This window comes from Trichomycterus rosablanca, chromosome 14 (genome assembly GCF_030014385.1).
Source record: "Trichomycterus rosablanca isolate fTriRos1 chromosome 14, fTriRos1.hap1, whole genome shotgun sequence".
Classification (NCBI taxonomy): Eukaryota; Metazoa; Chordata; class Actinopteri; order Siluriformes; family Trichomycteridae; genus Trichomycterus; species Trichomycterus rosablanca.
Window position 1 is genome coordinate 29,706,154 of NC_086001.1, and position 21,775 is coordinate 29,727,928.

Sequence of the window (21,775 nt, forward strand, 5' to 3'; positions counted from 1 at the left end):
CAAGAAACTTCCTAATACAAATTATAAAACCATAATGACTTTTACTCATTACAAATTTGTCAAATGGCCCCTATTTTCTAAAGTGAAGAGACTCATTTCAAAATAATAAATAAGATATATCCTGTAGCCGTGTTTCTTGAAAGAAGATTTAAATTTGATGTTGATTTATGTGCCTTTTGTATGTCAGAAGAAGAATCCCTGGAGCATTTGTTTTTTTCATGTCAATATTCAGAAAGTTTTTGGACGGACATTAGAAACTGAATTAATCTTAAACTTAACATTCCTTCTTTTGAAATTGATGCCATTTTATTTATGTGGAAAACTTAAGTTCAGCTTGCTTTGATGCTATAAATGTAGTAGTACTTTTAGCAAAATACCACATTCACTGCAGTAAGTGGAGGGGTAACAAGCCCTCCTTCCTCTGCTTCATGACTGAATTTAAATCATACTAGTCTGTATTAAATAGATTGAAAAACTGGAAAACTGCTAGAATCATCTCACATCAGATCTCTAAAAACTTACTGTTTTAAGTTTCTCATTGTATTATTGTATGGCTTGTTCCTCTGTTTTTTGATCTTATTTTCTTTTTATTATTATTATTTTGCGCCCCCTAGATTGTAATCTATAGGTATGACATCCTCCACGAGAAATTGTATTCTTTTTTATTGTTCTGTATGTTATGTTGTTTAAAATAAAAATAAATAAATAAATAATGCGCAAACGGAGGCGGAGTGAGTAGGGAGCGGATTGAGATTGTGTGTGTGTGTGTGTGTTGCTCGCTCTCCTGTATATCGACAATAAACAGCTCTCATTACGATAATTCCCTCTACTGATGCAAAGCTGAATGGGTGGATTACAGTCGATAGGAACTGTGCAGAAATAAAAGACTCCTTTCGTTCATTTCAAAGATCCGTTCAATAGAATCGGATCGTTCGCAAACGACCCATCACTATATATGCAGTTAGCACTGAGCATGTGAGTGAGAGGGGAGCACCTGTATAGCAGAGCACAGCCTGGTGAAGTCAGGAACGAGATTAGTGAGCTCTGGCTCTGACAAAAGCGAGAGAGCTACTGATAACGTTTCGGAAATTTCGAGATGGAAACCACGAATGTGAAGTATAGACGTAATGAAGTACGGTGTCTGCGTAGCCCCGAAAAATTTTAAAAACACATTCGTTTTAATTCAATTTGTTTTAATTAAACTGATTTTATTAAAACAGAATTATAAGAACTTTGAAACAGATTTTATTATTAATTTACACATTTTGTTTCATATTTTTATTTTTTTTATAATTATTAAATGATTTATTTTTTCGGTGCATATAATTACTTTTCCGAGATTATCTGGCGTACCACCTCATGCTGCTTCAGGTACCACCAGTGGTACGCATACCACAGTTTGAGAACCACTGATTTAGATGATAAATATTTAAGAAAAGAAGAAATCAGGAAAGGGGGTAAATACTTTTTCACAGCACTAAATAAATGGTGGTTAATAAATTAAATAAATAAAAAATCTTCATAAATGTATCACTGCCTCACAGATTCTAAAATCACTCAAACAGTTTAATGTTACACTTTCATGTAAATTTTACATTTAATTTGTTAAATCTGACAGTTTCACTTCTGATCCTAAACAAAGACCAAACCCCGGGTAGAGGAGATGAGTGAACGTGGTCTGAACTCTGTGGAGGAGCTTCATTGTATCAGAGACGCTGTAGAAGGACAGAGTTCCTGCGTCATAATCCACATACACTCCTATTCTAGAGGAACTCGGCATTGTGGGAATTTTAGTGTCTTTGTTATTGTGCCTGAATGACAATCCGAATAGAGAACAGAACAAACTCCAGGACTGATCATTACATCCAAACACACACTCATCACCACGTCCCTTCCTGCTGATGCTTTTATATGACACAGCTATATAAACCCCAACATTCCCACTCCACTCAACCTCCCAGTAACAGCGTCCACTCACACTCTCTCTACACACAAACTGAGAGTAAATATCAAATCTATCTGGATGATCAGGATACGAATGTTCTGTTTCACTCCGGGTCACCACTTTGTTCTCCTCAGACAGACGGAGGAATTTGTTTACTGTGTTTGGATCCAGTGTGAACTGACAAACATCTGGAGAGGAAACACAAAATAAACCAATTAACATAGAAGAGAGAGAGAGAAAGTGTGTGTGTGTGTGTGTGTAATTATACATACAGTGCTGGCCAAAAGTATTGGCACCCCTGCAATTCTGTCAGATAATACTCAATTTCTTCCAGAAAATGATTGCAATTACAAATGCTTTGATATTAAAATGTTCATTTAATTTGTCTTCAATGGAAAACCACAAAAAGAATTGTCAAAAAGCCAAATTGGATATAATTCCACACCAAACATAAAAAAGGGGGTGGACAAAAGTATTGGCACCCTTTGAAAAATCATGTGATGCTTCTCTAATTTGTGTAATTAACAGCACCTGTTACTTACCTGTGGCACATAACAGGTGGTGGCAATAACTAAATCACACTTGCAGCCAGTTAAAATGGATTAAAGTTGACTCAACCTCTGTCCTGTGTCCTTGTGTGTACCACATTGAGCATGGAGAAAAGAAAGAAGACCAAAGAACTGTCTGAGGACTTGAGAAGCAAAATTGTGAGAAAGCATGGGCAATCTCAAGGCTACAAGTCCATCTCCAAAGACCTGAATGTTCCTGTGTCTACCGTGCGCAGTGTCATCAAGAAGTTTAAAGCCCATGGCACTGTGGCTAACCTCCCTAGATGTGGACGGAAAAGAAAAATTGACGAGAGATTTCAACGAAAGATTGTGCGGATGGTGGATAAAGAACCTCGACTAACATCCAAACAAGTTCAAGCTGCCCTGCAGTCCGAGGGTACAACAGTGTCAACCCGTACTATCCGTCGGCGTCTGAATGAAAAGGGACTCTATGGTAGGATACCCAGGAAGACCCCACTTCTGACCCAGAGACATAAAAAAGCCAGGCTGGAGTTTGCCAAAACTTACCTGAGAAAGCCAAAAACGTTTTGGAAGAATGTTCTCTGGTCAGATGAGACAAAAGTAGAGCTTTTTGGGAAAAGGCATCAACATAGAGTTTACAAGAAAAAAAAACGAAGCCTTCAAAGAAAAGAACACGGTCCCTACAGTCAAACATGGCGGAGGTTCCCTGATGTTTTGGGGTTGCTTTGCTGCCTCTGGCACTGGACTGCTTGACCGTGTGCATGGCATTATGAAGTCTGAAGACTACCAACAAATTTTGCAGCATAATGTAGGGCCCAGTGTGAGAAAGCTGGGTCTCCCTCAGAGGTCATGGGTCTTCCAGCAGGACAATGACCCAAAACACACTTCAAAAAGCACTAGAAAATGGTTTGAGAGAAAGCACTGGAGACTTCTAAAGTGGCCAGCAATGAGTCCAGACCTGAATCCCATAGAACACCTGTGGAGAGATCTCAAAATGGCAGTTTGGAGAAGGCACCCTTCAAATCTCAGGGACCTGGAGCAGTTTGCCAAAGAAGAATGGTCTAAAATTCCAGCAGGGCATTGTAAAACACTCATTGATGGTTACCGGAAGCGGTTGTTCGCAGTTATTTTGTCTAAAGGTTGTGCTACCAAGTATTAGGCTGAGGGTGCCAATACTTTTGTCCGGCCCATTTTTGGAGTTTTGTGTAAAATGATAATTGATTTGACTTTTTTTCCATTCTCTTTTGTGTTTTTTCATTGCAAGCTAAATAAATGAAGATATTAATACCAAAGCATTTGTGATTGCAATCATTTTCTGGAAGAAATTGAATATTATCTGACAGAATTGCAGGGGTGCCAATACTTTTGGCCAGCACTGTATGTCTAAGTGTGTGTGTGTGAGTGTGAAACTAGACACACAAATGCTACACAAACACATACAAACCCTACACATATACACAGACACTACACAATCACACACATACAAACCCTACACATACACACAGACACTACACTATCACACAAAAACATACAAACCCTACACATACACACATACACTACACAATCACACACATACAAGCCCTACACATACACAGACACTACACAATTACACAAACATGCAAACACACACATACACACAGACACTACAGAATCACACACATACACACCCTACACATACACACAGACACTACACAATCACACAAACATGCAAACACACACATACACAAAGACAATACACAATCACACAAATACTAATACTACACAATCACACAAACACATACAGACTTTACACATACACACAAACACTACACAATCAAACACACATACACAAAGACACTACACAAACACACGCATACAAACACACACATACACAAAGACACTACACAAACCCTACACATACACCAAACACTACACAATCACACAAACAAACGTTACACATACACACAGACACTACACAATAACAGACACTACACAATCACACAAACACTACACCATCACACAAATACACATTTAAACCCAACACATACACACAGGCACTACACAATCACACAAATACACACATACAAACAATACACAGACACTACACAATCACTACACAATCACACAAACACACACATGCAAACCCTACACAAACACACAGACACTACACATTTACACACACACATACAAACCCTGCACATACACACAGACACTACACAATCACACAAACACACACATACAAATACATACACACAGACACTACACAATCAAACACACATACACAAATACACTACACAAACACACAATCACACAAACACACACATACAAACACACATACACAAATACACTACACAATCACACAAACATACACACAAACAAACCCTACATATACAGACAAACCATACACACACAGACACTACACAATCACACAAACACACACATTTAAACCCAACACATACACATAGGCACTACATAATCACTACACAAAAATACACACATACAAACACTACACATAACACAAACACACACATACAAACCCTACACATACATACAGACACTACACAATCACACACACACAGGAACTACACAATTACAAACACATACACAGACACTACACAATCACACAAACACACACATACAAACCCTGCAAATACACACAAACCCTACACATACACACAGACACTACACAATCACACAAACACACACATAAAATCCCTACACATACACACAGGCACTACACAATCACACAAATACACACATACAAACAATACACAGACACTACACAATCACACAAACACACACATACAACCTACACAAACACACAGACACTACACAATCACACAAAAACATACAAACCCTACACATACACACATACACTACACAATCACACACATACAAACCCTACACATACACAATCACACATACACACACATACAAACGCTGCAAATACACACAGACACTACAGAATCACACACATACACACCCTACACATACACACAGACACTACACAATCACACAAACATTCAAACACACACATACACAAAGACAATACACAATCACACAAATACTAATAATACACAATCACACAAACACATACAGACTTTACACATACACACAAACACTACACAATCAAACACACATACACAAAGACACTACACAAACACACGCATACAAACACACACATACACAAAGACACTACACAAACACACACACAAACAAACCCTACACATACACCAAACACTACACAATCACAAAAACACACACAAACAAACGTTACACATACACACAGGCACTACACAATAACAGACACTACACAATCACACAAACACTACACCATCACACAAATACACATTTAAACCCAACACATACACACAGGCACTACACAATCACACAAATACACACATACAAACAATACACAGACACTACACAATCACACAAACACACACATACAAACCCTACACAAACACACAGACACTACACATTTACACACACACATACAAACCCTGCACATACACACAAACACTACACAATCACACAAACACACAAACACACACATACAAATACATACACACAGACACTACACAATCAAACACACATACACAAATACATTACACAAACACACACACAAACAAACCCTACAAATACACACAGACACTACACAATTAAACACACATACACAAAGACACTACACAATCACACAAACGCATGCAAACACACATACACAAAGACACTACACAATCATACAAACACACATACACAAATACACTACACAATCACACAAACATACACACACAAACAAACCCTACATATACACACAAACCATACACACACAGACACTACACAATCACACAAACACACACATTTAAACCCAACACATACACATAGGCACTACATAATCACTACACAAAAATACATACATACAAACCCTACACAACACAAACGCACACATTCAAACCCTACACATAACACAAACACACACATACAAACCCTACACATACATACAGACGCTACACAATCACACACACACACACACAGGAACTACACAATTACAAACACATACACAGACACTACACAATCACACAAACACACACATACAAACCCTACACAAACACACAGACACTACACATTTACACACACACATACAAACCCTGCACATACACACAAACACTACACAATCACACAAACACACACATACAAATACATACACACAGACACTACACAATCAAACACACATACACAAATACATTACACAAACACACACACAAACAAACCCTACAAATACACACAGACACTACACAATTAAACACACATACACAAAGACACTACACAATCACACAAACGCATGCAAACACACATACACAAAGACACTACACAATCATACAAACACACATACACAAATACACTACACAATCACACAAACATACACACACAAACAAACCCTACATATACACACAAACCATACACACACAGACACTACACAATCACACAAACACACACATTTAAACCCAACACATACACATAGGCACTACATAATCACTACACAAAAATACACACATACAAACCCTACACAACACAAACGCACACATTCAAACCCTACACATAACACAAACACACACATACAAACCCTACACATACATACAGACGCTACACAATCACACACACACACACACACAGGAACTACACAATTACAAACACATACACAGACACTACACAATCACACAAACACACACATACAAACCCTGCAAATACACACAAACCCTACACATACACACAGACACTACACAATCACACAAACACACACATAAAATCCCTACACATACACACAGGCATTACACAATCACACAAATACACACATACAAACAATACACAGACACTACACAATCACTACACAATCACACAAACACACACATACAAACCCTACACAAACACTACACATTTACACACACACATACACTACACAATCACACAAACACACACATACAAATACATACACACAGACACTACACAAACACACATACACAAATACACTACACAAACACACACACAAACAAACCCTACACATACACACAGACACTACACAATTAAACACACATACACAAAGACACTACACAATCACACAAACAAACGCATGCAAACACACGTACACAAAGACTACACAATCACACAAACACACACATACAAACACACATACACAAATACACTACACAATCACACAAACACACACACAAACAAACCCTACACATACACACAAACCATACACACACAGACACTACACAATCACACATTTAAACCCAACACATACACATAGGCACTACACAATTACTACACAAAAATACACACATACAAACCCTACACACATAGGCACCACACAATCACACAAACATACAAACCATACATATACATACAGACACTACACAATCACACACACACACACAGATACTACACAATCACACAAACCACAAACGTTTAAACCCAACACATATACACAGGTACTACACAATCACACAAAAGCTACACACATACAAACCCTACACACACAGACTTTACAAAATCCCACAGACACTACACAATCACACAAACACACACATGCAAACCCTACACATACAAACATACTCTACACAATCACACAAAAATACACATACACACAGACACTACACAATCAAACAAACACACATATACAAACATACACTACATAATCACACATACAAACACACAGACACTACACAATCAAACACACACATACAAATCCTACAAATACAAACATACACTACAAAAACACACACATACAAACACACACACACTACACAATCAAACACACATATACAAATCATACACATACAAACATACACTACACAAACACACAGAGACTACACAATCAAATACACACATACAAATCATACACATACAAACATACACTACACAAACACACATGCAAACTTTACAGACACTAAACAATCACACACACACATACAAATCTTACACATACACACAGACACTACACAATCACACAATTAAACACATTCAAACCCTACACGTACACAGACACTACACAATGACACACACATCCATACCCTACCCATACAAACAGACACTACACAATCACACAAACTCAAACAAACCCTACACATACACACAGACACTACACAATCACACAAACACATACATATAAACCCTACACATACACACAGACACTACACAATCACACAAATAAATTACAAAAACACATTCACACAGACACTACATTCACTGAGACTCTGGATCTCTCCTGAAAGAAAATCTCTTGGATCAGAATTATACAGACAGAAGTTTAAATGATTGTTTTAGTTGTTTTAACTTCATGACCTCTATTTCAAGTTCTTAGTGATTTTAAATAACTATTGAAGATAAGTACATGGAACAGTGGTCTTTAGCAAGGTCTCAAAATGTTCCTAATCTGAGGATTCTGAATGATTCACCACTGTCCAAACAAATTCCAAAATAAACCAAAAAGTAATTGTAACATATCAGTCTGAAAAAAGTTACAAAGCCAATCCTAATGTATTAGTACTGCAGTGAACCACAGTAAGAGTCATGATATCCATATGACACTTGGAACAGTTAAGATACTTCAAGAGCTCATCAATGTCTCATCGAGGAAAACATACAAGAACCCAAACAAACATTTAGGAAACTGCAGGACCTGCTGACCTCAATTTAGATCTGATTGAATGATTCCAGTATTAGAAGGAGACTGAACACAAATAAAATCCATGGGAGAGTCACAAGGTAAAATCACTGTTAACTAAGAGGAACATAAAGCCTCGCCTCTCATTTAGCAATATAAGAACCTTAATGACCCTCAAGCCTTTTGGCGATGATGTTCTGTGAATTGATGAGTCAGAATTCTTATACTTGCAATGAAGCTATAACAGCATTTTACAATAAAAAATCTTACTAACAGTCAGTCATGGTTGTGGTTGTGTGATGGTGTTTCAGGGCTAAAGAATGTCTGGTCATCAGTTCATGATTTAAAGATTAAACACTTGTGTAAAACAAAAACACAACAATTCCAAATAACAAGAGCAGATCTTTGTTAAATTAAATCTAAGGAAATAAAGTTTAGGTTTTGGACTTAATCAGATTTAGACTTAGATTTAGACCAAACTGAGCTGCTGTAGCATCTGAACTGACAAATCTGTAAAAATACAGATAACTGGGGGTGCAAATACTTTTTCACTGCACTGTGTATGTTTGTGTGCTTGTGAGAAACTTACAGTGTAGAAAATCTTCTCTGATTTTAAGTTCAGTAGGCAGAGTGATCCAGACTTTCTTCACTGCAAAAAAAATGAACAAAATGGGGATTTGATTGTTTTGTTTGATGTTTGAGTACCGAAGCATTTTGGAGACAATGGAACACTGAGGGCTTGAACTCACCTTCATCTGGTATCTTCGCACACTGCTCTTTGCAGAATTCTTCTACTTTCTCTCTCAGCTGAGATACAGACTTTGTAACATCATCAAATGAGGGGAAAGGACTGATTGTGATGGCGGCTGATTCTGCAGATCCAGCAGGAGCCGAGAGAGATTGAAAATTCTACATCCAGACAAATAATGTTCACAGAGAAACAACAAGATGATGATGAATCACAAATAATAGACGACTGACATGAAGCACAGAGTGATGTTTCTCCAAATAACATTAACAGTATTTCATGATCTCTCAAAAAAGCTGATTCGGATTCTTACAATTTCTTAGAACCCCGAGTGTTACGACTTTATGGGTCATAATGTGTCTTGTGTAGAGGGGGGTTTCCCTATGTTATAGAGTTGTGGAAGATGAACAAAGATGCGCAAAGCTACCATCAGGGGTGAGACGCCTTTAAATGCTTTGCTGTTGCGTTTCCGGCTCTCCCCAACATGTCTGAATGAATGAAAATAATCGAGTTTAAAAGACCAAACTTCTTGACGAAAGGCATCAACGTTTTAAAGATTTTGAGTTTAGGGGACGTCAAGTTACAAGATACCGCTGTAATTTATTACTTGGACTGGTGCAGCAATAATATAATTATTTTTAGTGCTGTTACCTGGAGGAAATGGACGGGATCCTCTGTGTGTGAAAGCTGTTCCAGTTCAGCATCTTTCCTCTTCAGCTCTACAATCTGCTGCTCCACCTGCTTCAGGACTTTTTCAGCTCGACTTACTTCTGCTGTCTCTCGATCTCTGATCAGATCTTTTAGCTCAGAGCATCTTCTGTTAATTGAGTTGATTAGTTCAGTACAGATCCTCTCAATGTTCTTCACTGCTGTCTGTGCAGAACACTGTTAGAGGATTTAGAAAGAGGAAAACGTTTCTCACTCAGATATTTGTCCATCCTTCACATTCATATGTAGCTTACTGGCCAGACTAAGACTTATCACTCATAGCTTGGTGATGGTGCTAAATGACTTGATTTTTCATACTCTTGTAAATGTTACCATCATCATCATGTCCATATGATGCAGTATTTCATACTCTACTTCCCGAATATAAGAGAAAGTTCCAGTTTTACCTTCCACCTTAAACTCCAGCACTTCTTCAGTGTTCATCATCACTTTAGTTTTTACTGCATTTATCAGCATGTTATATTTCCTCACAGATTTTGATACAAAACATCTGCTCCTGTATGTCCTTAATTCAAAATTATATGTCTGGATTAAATCTAATAAAAATAAAAAAACACCATATGTACTGTAACATGTGCTGGTGGTAGCATACTGTTACAGAAATTATTTTGAGTATCAGTAAACATTATTAGCACAACCTCAGAATTGTTGTACAGCATCAATCATCAACTAACCAGGCATAATTTAAATATTTTTTAAATTCATTAACAAAATTGCTCCATCACTTGCAAAGTTACCTGAGATATAAAATATCTCATTTTTAATGGAGATTGGTTTTATGGAGGAGAGTCGGACTGATCCTGAGAGCTTTTTGTTTATAAAACTTACCTTGTGAGACTCCACAGCGTTTATCAGTTCACAAAGTTCCTTCTCTCTGTTCTGGATTTTCTCCTGGAATTTTCTCTGGATCTCCAGCAGCTGCTTCTACACAAAATAATTTAGGATTTACTTGTATTGTGTACGAGCACCACATAAACAATGTCAGTGTAAATGCTAATGAGTTGTTACTTGTTAAAGAGAGCTGTATAATATTTTTACCTGTTTCTCAGTTCTTTCTGCTGCAGCTGATATTGTATCATGTCCTTTATGATCCATGGTGCACAACACGCAGATACACTGCTGATCAGTACGACAGTAAACCTCCAGCAGTTTATCATGCTGAGAGCAGATCTGATCCTGGAGTCTTCTGGAAGCCTTAACCAGCTTGTGCTTCTTATAAGACAGAATTTGATAATGAGGCTGAAGGTGAGTTTCACAGAAAGAGGCCAAACACACCAGACAGGATTTTACAGCTTTGGATTTTGTCCCAGTGCAGGAATCACAATCCACATCTTCAGGTTCAGAAAAACAGTGACCAGGATGTGGAGCTTGAAGTTCTGTTTTCTTCAGTTTCTCCACAACTCCAGCCAGCATGGTGTTTCTCCTCACAACAGGTCTTGGAGTGAAGGTTTGTCTACACTGTGGACAGCTGTATGTTCCCTTATCATCCTCCCAATCCCAGCAGTTGTTAATACACACCATACAGAAACTGTGTCCACATGGAATAGCAGCTGGATCCTTCAGTGTTTCCAGACAGACTGAACAGCTGAACTCATCCTGAGTTACTGAAATTTTGGACTCCATTTTTCTACACGTAAACAGAAACAAAAAAGTTATTCACAGCAGCTCAGACTTCCTGGTTTCTTTTGTGAGTGTTATGTTCATGTTTACGTTTCTCAATTTCTGTTAATTAAAAAAAAAATTTTATGACCTATTGTACTCATGCTGTGGGACTTTTAATTTGCAATGTTGTTGTAGTAAGTAGTACAAGTGACTAGTTAATTACTACAACCTTCGTTATATGAAAATTTGTGTTTTTCAATTGTTCTTCTATATTTTATTATTACTGTACCTTTACTGTAGTACATTTTATGATTCGTTATTGTACCCATTCTGTATGACTTTTATAATGCGGTTGTAGTAACTAGTACAAATGACTAGTTAACTACTACATCCTTAACATTTTTTATTACTGTACCGGGTCATTACTAGCATTTGGTGCCATTTGAGTCCCCGTGACATAATATGGTATATTTTGTGTAAAAATGGGCTAATACATATTTTTAAAAGCTTGTCTTACATGATTAACCCCCTCTACCATAGAAAACAATTGTGTTCCCAGGATTATTTAATTTAAAATAATTACTCAATTTTAGCGCAAGAAGGCTAAACTGCCATGTCCCCAATCACGTTTTCTCAAATTCATTTACAAATATAAGTAATAAAAAACAAACAAATTCTACATTTTTCATTATTTTTGTATAGCCTTATTTGTAATATTCCTCACCAAATGTTATTTTTTTGTTATTAATACATTTTTAATACTTAAAGTCTTTAAAATAAGTTGTGTCCCAGAGTCGACTGTCCCACCTGTTACTGTGAAGGAAAATCTGTCTGGACTGTCTTCCTGACTCTTCCTCTAGTCACATGACTCTCAGGAAGTAGCATACATTTTGGAGGATAATCATCTAGAGTAAATATCATTCTTTAATTAATCTTTTTCCAATGTTTTAAAAAGGTTCACTGATGTGGTAAAGCATAACATGTCCACTCTGTTATGCTTATTTATAGAGGAAACTGGTACATTTTTGTAATTTTTACAATATGGTTAATAAACATGTTAAAAATCTTCATCTGTGGTCACCATGAACTAGCCTGTTGTTCATCACATGAGCAGTAATGGTAAGTTTAGAATAAAATGTCCCTCCTGTTACTGTCCACCCTGTTGCTGTTTTGCACAGTGACAGGGTGGACACATAGTAGGGTGGATGTAAGATGAATAGGTGTTTCCAGCAAGTATTGTATTTATTATTAGTGACTTTCTGCTCCATCTCACCTTCCAAGTGGCACAATCACCCAGCTATCTGGGCCCACCTCAGCCCTGTGTTAGACATGGTGAGGGAGAGATATCTCCATATCTTCAGTGATGGCCCAGATACTCAATACAAACAGAAGGGCAACTTTTACCTACTATCAAAAGAACCTTTCAAAAAAGGCTTTAAAGACATCAGCTGGAACTTTTTTTTTTTTAAGGCCAGCCTTGGAAAGGGGGCTCCAGATGGTGTTGGGGCTACCCTTAAAGAATCAGCTGACAAATTTGTCCACTATGGAGGAGACATTCCCATTGCAGAGACCATGTTCTTCCATTTAAGGAACATGAACACTTTGGTGGAACTTTTACTTGTGGGAGAAGGAAATGTTTATAGCCTGGGAGAAGACGAAGGCCACATTTCATTGAAGAACTATCACGGCCTGAGGTCATCATGAAAGGCAGTGGTGCATTGTCAACAACGATGGTGAACCCTACCCAGGAATCATTCTGGAGGTTGAAGAATGGGGCAAACAAGTTCTATTGGCCAAGTCCACGAGAGGATATTAGCTGGTACAGGGATGAACAGATTATATGCCTGATGAAAGAGCCACAACCTTTAAATAAACTAGAGAAGACAGTGTGGAATTTCCTAGAAAAACACTTGGGCTGCTGGGTTGTTACATAACGTACTGTTGCTGAAACATCTATGAGATCACTAGACTGAAAAATGTTCCTGATAATTACTTTAGGTGTTCAGTACATTTGACGGTTGAAGGTGGGGGGTCAGGGTGGGGGACACGAGTTGCTCTTTTTTTGTGATGTACTGTTGTTCACTGGTATGATGTCCAACCTGTTGATGAAATTAACATTCATTGATTTAAATGAAATCAATTAAAATGGAGCCAAATTCCACTGAAATTCCTTTTTATTCTAAAAGAAATGTATTCAAATTACATTGTGCCTTAAAAATACAACATATCTGTTTTTAGATAATGCTTGTTTATTAATTCATTCTTAAAATACATTTGCAGGCTAAAGTGAGGGACATTTAAGCTCTTAAAAAATGTAAATATTGCAATAACTGTGCATTCAAAACACTTAATAATAAAGACGAGAACGTCCTGTAACAGGGGAGACATTTGTCCTATGTCAACTATGTCCTATGCAAATATTTTGGTCAAAATTATTAGAGTATAATATCCTGAGCTGGACTAATATATATTTCTTATAGTTTAACAAGCCCTCCTTCAGATAAAATGATAAAATTATGGAAAGTTTTGCATTTTTGATAGAAAGTTACCAAGCTGAAATGGCACCAAATAGTAGGAATGACCCTACCCATACTGTAGGGTTTGTTTCTGTAATTTAAGTGTAGTGGGTGGTACATGTCACTAGGTAACTCTTGCATCTTTTATTATATTATATATGTTATATATGTTTGTAGAATTGTTGACACTAGGGGTGGGCGATATGGCCCTAAAATAATATCACGATATTTCAGGTTATTTTTGCGATAACGATATTTTTGGCGATATAACAAAACACTGAAAAATATTTTATTTATTTCAAGAAAACACTATTGCAAAAAAAATAATGTTCAGGTTTGATTTAGAATTAATATAAGTTTCAAACACTTCGTAGAAAAATGTAAGAAGTATGTAAGAATTACGCACACTTTTCTGAATTTTGTCTTTCCAATAAAAATAATGTAACAATGTAATGGCGGAGTCAGACAATTTTCATAGGGGTGGCCAGACTGACCATTGCTCACACACAGGGGTCACACAGAAACTGATACCTTTTTCTTATGTAGTCACTCACTCATTTACCTATACAGGCAGTGAATGCCATGTAGAATTACATCACGAAGACCCGCATAATAATAATAATAATAATACGCTTTTTTTCTTTTCATTTTCCCTGACAAGTGAAAAACCAAAATATAGCAACCTTAACATTATGAGGAAGAAAGATATTCCTTTGCAATACTTTATCATTTGGCTGCCAACTTGTGTGTAATGATGAGACTCATTTGAACCCCAGAGCATGCCAGTGTGAATGTATGGTAAACTAAGTTTAATTTTCTTTCAACAATATGATACAGACTGACCAACACTATTAAGCCAAATCAGCATTGAAAATTGACTTTACTTTAATAGCCTTCTACAATGCTGGAGCTTCTTAAAACGGAATATTTTCTTTTAAATAGAAGTGTTATTTAACTGCTATTAAATTGTTTCCCAACAAAATCCGCCCAATTTGGTGGATAACCGCCCAATCTGGCAACACTGGAACGAGCAGAGCCCGGTGGCGCCTTTACTTGTAGCGCGCCACAATTACTACTAAGTACAGTAGTAGTAGTGCTAAGTAGCAGTAGTAATACTTCTGTGTTGGTGGTTGACATTAATGTTAAGAGTATTCCTGCACTGTTTGGTGGAGGTGCGCTGTTGAATTGAATCCCTGTGCAGAAATACTTCCGCAAAAAAGTCGCCGGCAAAGCGGTGGTTGGGGTTTGGGTTGCCAAATATTAATTTATGGTGGACTTGGAGTTTGTGGAACGAGCTCCTCCACTGCAGAGCCGCTTTCCGCCATACTCGTTGCTGTGCCCAAATGATCCACGTAACGAACGTACGCCATTTGCGTAGCTGTGTGACGTCATTACGTAAACAACGCAGAATATCGCTGTTATCACGATATGGGATTTTTTTATCGTTTTAAAAATTATACCGGTATTATCGTAAACGATACGATATAGCACACCCCTAGTTGACACTACATATTGTTACTGTACCCATACTGTAGGACTTTATACAGTTGTATTGAATGGTACATGCCACTGGGTAATAACTACACCTCGGCTTCATGCACTTTGTAGACGCTCCCTTAGCACTTCCTTATCATTTCAACACAGATGAACCTCACATTTAAAAAATAACAGAAAATAAACATTTACAGAAAAAACTTTTTAACATATTTGATTGTAGTTTGTTCCTTGTTTACTGCAGAATCAGTTAATGCAGTTTCACTCATTTTTGGATGTTTATTAGCCGAGAACGAGCCGAAAGAAACTCGAATGTCAGGCGAATGTCCAAGACTTCCTGGTTTAGTTCGTGAGTGTTCTGTTCAAAACAAGTGCGTTTAAATCAAATCAACAATCTGAACTACATAAAGTAACAATACACAGTAATGTACAGAAGTGTGGAAATGTATAAACTCACCTGCGTTCATCAACTTCAATTATCAACAAAACTACAAACACAGACACGGAACAGATCCACACTCTAACGGTACAGAATCAGATCAGTTTCACTTCTGCTGAACTTCTTCTTCTTCTTTTGTGTTTATTGGCGGTTGGCATACCAGCTTAAAGGTGCATTACCGCCACTTACTGTTTTGTGTTTGGAACAGAAGATTGTACAGAAGGAAGGAGGGAAATAAAATAAAATAAATAAAATAATAAAATAATAAAATAAATAAAATAATAAAATAAAATAAAATAAAATAAAATAAAATAAAATAAAATAAAATAAAAATACATAAATACATAAATACATAAAGAAACACATAAAAAATAAATAAAAAAAATAAAAAAAAATAATAAAAAATAATATACCACATTTCTGTTAGATTCTTTCCGCTAGAGCTGTTTCTGTTAAGAACTTGATGTAATAACTTATCCTCCCTACCTCTTTTCCTAAGAGTCCTGATAATGAAAGATCATTATGTTTTGCCCGCTGTACTGATTCAAACAGTTGTGTTCTGTTGGTACTATATTGCTTACAATTATGGAGTGTCACGTGGGAAGAAAGGGACACAAATGCAGAAGTAAAATTATATAAAAAGATATTTTATTTAATTAATAAGGACAACAGAAAAGGTAAACAGCTAACATAAAACAAAACAAAACCCAATCGGAAACTCCGACGGAAGCTGACAAACACCGATCTGAAACAAGAGAAAAACAAATGAGAAAGGTTAAGCAACGGTAGAGTGTGGATTCGAACCGGGGATGCTGGCGTGACTACCGATTACTTTCCGGAGTTGCCACCCAGCGGTTGCAGAATCCAATGTTCCGTTTAACTAACGGCACTGATGCCGGAATTACTACCACGCTAAAACAGCGCGGAGTGAAAGCCGCTAAAGCTAAAGTTAGCGTTTTAAAGAGACAGCGATAAAGAGTCTACCCAGCAACTACACGAGAGCTGGGCAGCTGTAGAGAGTGTGGATTCGAACCGGGGATGTTGGCGTGACTACCGAGTACTTTCCGGAGTCGCCACCCAGCGGTTGGAGAATCCAATGTTCTGTTTAACTAAAGGCACTGATGCCTAGGATATAACCAGCGCTAATAGAGCACTGAGTGAGACCGCTAAGCTAATGCTAGCGCTGAAACAAACAGCAGTTCGAGGACTGCGCGGCGTCGCACCACACTATTTCTAAGAGGCAGAAAGAAAACCCTCACTACCTCAAACCTTGCGGTTTTACTTACCCTAATGGCCTAGCGCCACCAGGGCTACCACCTATGGCTAAACAACAGTGTGGACGAGCTGCCACAAGAGACCACAAAACAAACAAAGGTGCGACACCCACTGCTGTGTAGAGCTGGCTTAAATAGCCAGCCCCACAGCTGTGGGTGATCAGCACTAATTGGGAGGTCTGGTATAAGAGCCCTTTGTTTGCTGAGCTCTGTAACGTCTGTTTCGCTGGGAACCCGGGGCACGTTCACCAGCTACCACAGACCTCGTTATATGGAGTATATGTTCTACTGTTTCGGGTTCTTTACAAAAGCTACACCTTCCGGTTGGGTGTTTGCCTATTTTCCATAAAGTATAGTTAAGTCCTGTGTGACCTATTCTTACATGTGTGATGATGTTTTCTTCTCTCCTTCTAGAACCTGCCATCCTCCCATCGCCAACCTGTCTTTGAATATTGTACATATGTCTTTCAGTTTCAACAAAATCCCAATGCTCCGGCCATATTGCATATGTACATGTGCTAATTATGGCCTTAACTTCATTTTTGCTCAAAGGTACCGGTAGATTTATTTGTTTTAATCTAAGGGTTTGTTTGGCTAGGATATCTACTGTTTCATTTCCCTCCACTCCTACATGGGCAGGAACCCACAGAAAGCTGGTGGATATACCTTTATCTTTCAAATTGTGTAACATATAGAATATTTTGTTAACAATATCTGTCCTGGCTGAGGATTTACCATACTTTATGCTTATCAGAGCTGAAAAACTGTCCGAAAGAATAACTGTATTATTTATTTCCCTTTTTCTATCAATTGTAGTGCTAAAAATATGGCCAATAATTCTATGGGGTATACTGCCAGATGGTCTGATGTCCTTTTCTTAATATGTATATTATTTATTGGTATATACACTGCCACACCTGTAATTCCTGTTTTGGGGTCTTTGGAACCATCTGTAAACACGAGAATAAAGTTTGAGTAATATCTATCTATGTATTTCTGTACTATGTCGCATGCAAAAATTTGTTTTTTAATTCTTTCTGAAGGTTAAGATCTACCTTTGGCAAGGGAAATAGCCAAGGAGGAATGTGGGATATTGGTACTGTGGGACTATACTGTAATTTATGTAATCCCATGCTTCTTGCCTTTGCATTGCCAATCCATCCAAAACTTTTATAATTTGTCTTATTGTGTTCCCAGCAATTTCTTATTATATTCTTGGCAGGATGTGTATCCCATTGTCCCTGTAGATTAGCCCAGTATGTCATCATTAGCTTAATTCTTATTCTTTCTCCCATTTCCACTTGCATTGCTGCTAATGGGGATGTTTTGAATGCTCCACTACATATTCGCAATGCCTGGGCTTGTAATGTGTCTAGTTGCTTAAGGTTTGACTCTGCTGCTGACATATAAGCTACACATCTGTAATCAAAAACTGTTCTCATGAGTGCTTCATAAATATTTTGCATTGATTTTCTACTTGCTCCCCAGTCCTGTCCTGCCATACATCGAAGTATGTTGTTGATTTTTTTACATTTGTTCTTAACTTTATCTAAATGTATGTGCCATGTTAGTTTTTTACGGTGGCCCGCTGAGTCAAAACACGATAACATTTACAAAACAAACAAAAGCTGACAACACAACAACATTAAGGAAAAACGCAAATACAAAAAGAACAACACAACAACATTAAGAAAAAACGCAAATACAAAAAGCACAACACAACAACATTAAGGAAAAACACGAATACAAAAAGGACAACACAACGAAATTAAGGAAACACGAATACAAAAAGGACAACACAACGAAATTAAGGAAACACGAATACAAAAGGACAACACAACGAAATTAAGGAAACACGAATACAAAAGGACAACACAACGAAATTAAGGAAACACGAATACAAAAGGACAACACAACGAAATTAAGGAAACACGAATACAAAAGGACAACACAACGAAATTAAGGAAACACGAATACAAAATGACAACACAACGAAATTAAGGAAACACAAATTCAAATCCTACAACGGAAATGCTCCCGGTCACTAGAGGGCACCTCTATCATTTTTTATCTGTATGAACATTGCAGCAAAGAAAGCAAGAAGCAGAGCAGCGTAGTGCAGAGAATCTGGATTCGGTTTAACTTTAATGTTCAGTGATATAATTCTTAATAAAATTGAGCTTTTGATAAATTTATTTCAAACCATTTTCATACAAACACATTAATGTTTCTCACCTACTACAAACTATTTTATATTAATTTTAAATAAAGATCAATAAATCTGATCATTTTATTTTGGAGATGAATTAATCTATGCAGGTCTCGTAATTTCATTTATTAGTATAAACCTCAATGTTTCCCATTTACTACAAACTTTTTTTAGTTACATTTTTAGTTATATTTTCTTTTAAATTTATAGTTAAGATAAAAAAAATTTATGCTCATTGTACTGTACATCTGTATATGTATACATGACAAATAACGGATATATTACCTTATTACCTATAGAAGTGCCTGTTCAGCACAGGATTCAGTTTAAAGTGCTTTTATTTGTTTTTAAAGCGCTTAATGGTCGAGCCCCGGCTTATCTCGGTGGTATGCTTTCTCCCGCAACCGCACAGCGATCTTTAAGATCAGCCACTCAGAATTTGTTGACTGTTCCTAGGGCTCGTTTGAAGCTAAAAGGTGATCGTGCATTTGCAGTTTATGCTCCGAGGCTATGGAACACTGTACCTCCTAATATTCGACAAGTACCTTCGGCCGCTGTTTTTAAATCACTCCTAAAAACATACCTTTATAAGCTGGCATTTGAACAGTGAGGAGCCGTGTTAATTTTAATTGTTTAGTCTATTTATATCTGTTTTATTTTGTCTCTTACTCTGTATTTTTATTTGGTTCTTACTTTTTTAACATAATGTTGTGTTATGTATGCTTATTCGATGTACAGCACTTTGGTCAACGTAAGTTGTTTTAAGAGTGCTTTATAAATAAAATTTACTTACTTACTTACTTATTTCATATAGGATAATTGTAAATTATAGAATTATTTGACATGATTACAATTATTAATGTAAACTATTTTATATATACACATACATTACATACCCCTCACCTACAAACTTCTTTACATTATTAAATCATTTATTTTAATTTCTAGTTAAGATCAATAATTGTATGATAATTATATTTTACAGGTGTGTCCATTTGTGTCTAAAAATGGTTTGACATTAATCTAATTAAATAATACAAGATTTAGATGTATTTTTTTTATTTTTTTATAAAAGAAATAAATTTTTGTAATGCTTTGTACAAGGTTTGTAATAGGTGAAAGAAACCGATGTGTATATAAAAATTTGTTTGACATTAATACATCAAATTATATGACTGATGGATTCCTTTTTCTGAAAAAAATGCACAAAATGTTATGAACACGACTCAGTTTTTCCATTAGTTTTTTTTTTAAGTAAATAGACGTAATCTTAAAATTAAAATGAAATAGCTTTTTAAGTATGTTACCTATTTTCATGTGTAAGAATTCATAAAATAAGTCTTATGTGTTTTTTCAAGCACTTATTTAAACCAGAATGCCGAATGTCAAAAGAATGTTGAATATTAAACTAATGGGCATGAATACATACGCTTAAAATGCTTAATGATAACTAACTAATACATTGTAAATACACTGTTAAAAGGTTTATGACATTAAAACATGTTAAACTGTAAAAGCGTGGCACAGTCTGGTTAAAGCTCAAGTTAGTTGATTTTGCAATTATATTAAAACATTTGGCAAGCTAATTGCTGCCTGATGTTTAAAAAACAAAAAGGTGCTATACAATCAAACCACCGACACTAAAA

At 36.7% G+C, this 21,775-nt stretch overlaps 1 protein-coding gene across 1 annotated transcript; it reads right to left on the reverse strand.

Annotated features, from left to right (window-relative positions):
* Window positions 1-1,233: 1,233 nt before the first annotated feature.
* Window positions 1,234-16,742, reverse strand: LOC134326878 (tripartite motif-containing protein 16-like). Its single transcript, XM_063008998.1, has 7 exons — window positions 16,665-16,742; window positions 11,634-12,222; window positions 11,424-11,519; window positions 10,518-10,751; window positions 9,868-10,027; window positions 9,708-9,767; window positions 1,234-2,133 (listed from the first exon to the last, which is right to left on the reverse strand). The coding sequence occupies exons 2-7, from the start codon at window positions 12,216-12,218 to the stop codon at window positions 1,598-1,600; spliced, it is 1,671 nt and encodes a 556-aa protein (XP_062865068.1). The 5' UTR covers window positions 12,219-12,222; window positions 16,665-16,742; the 3' UTR covers window positions 1,234-1,597.
* Window positions 16,743-21,775: the final 5,033 nt, after the last annotated feature.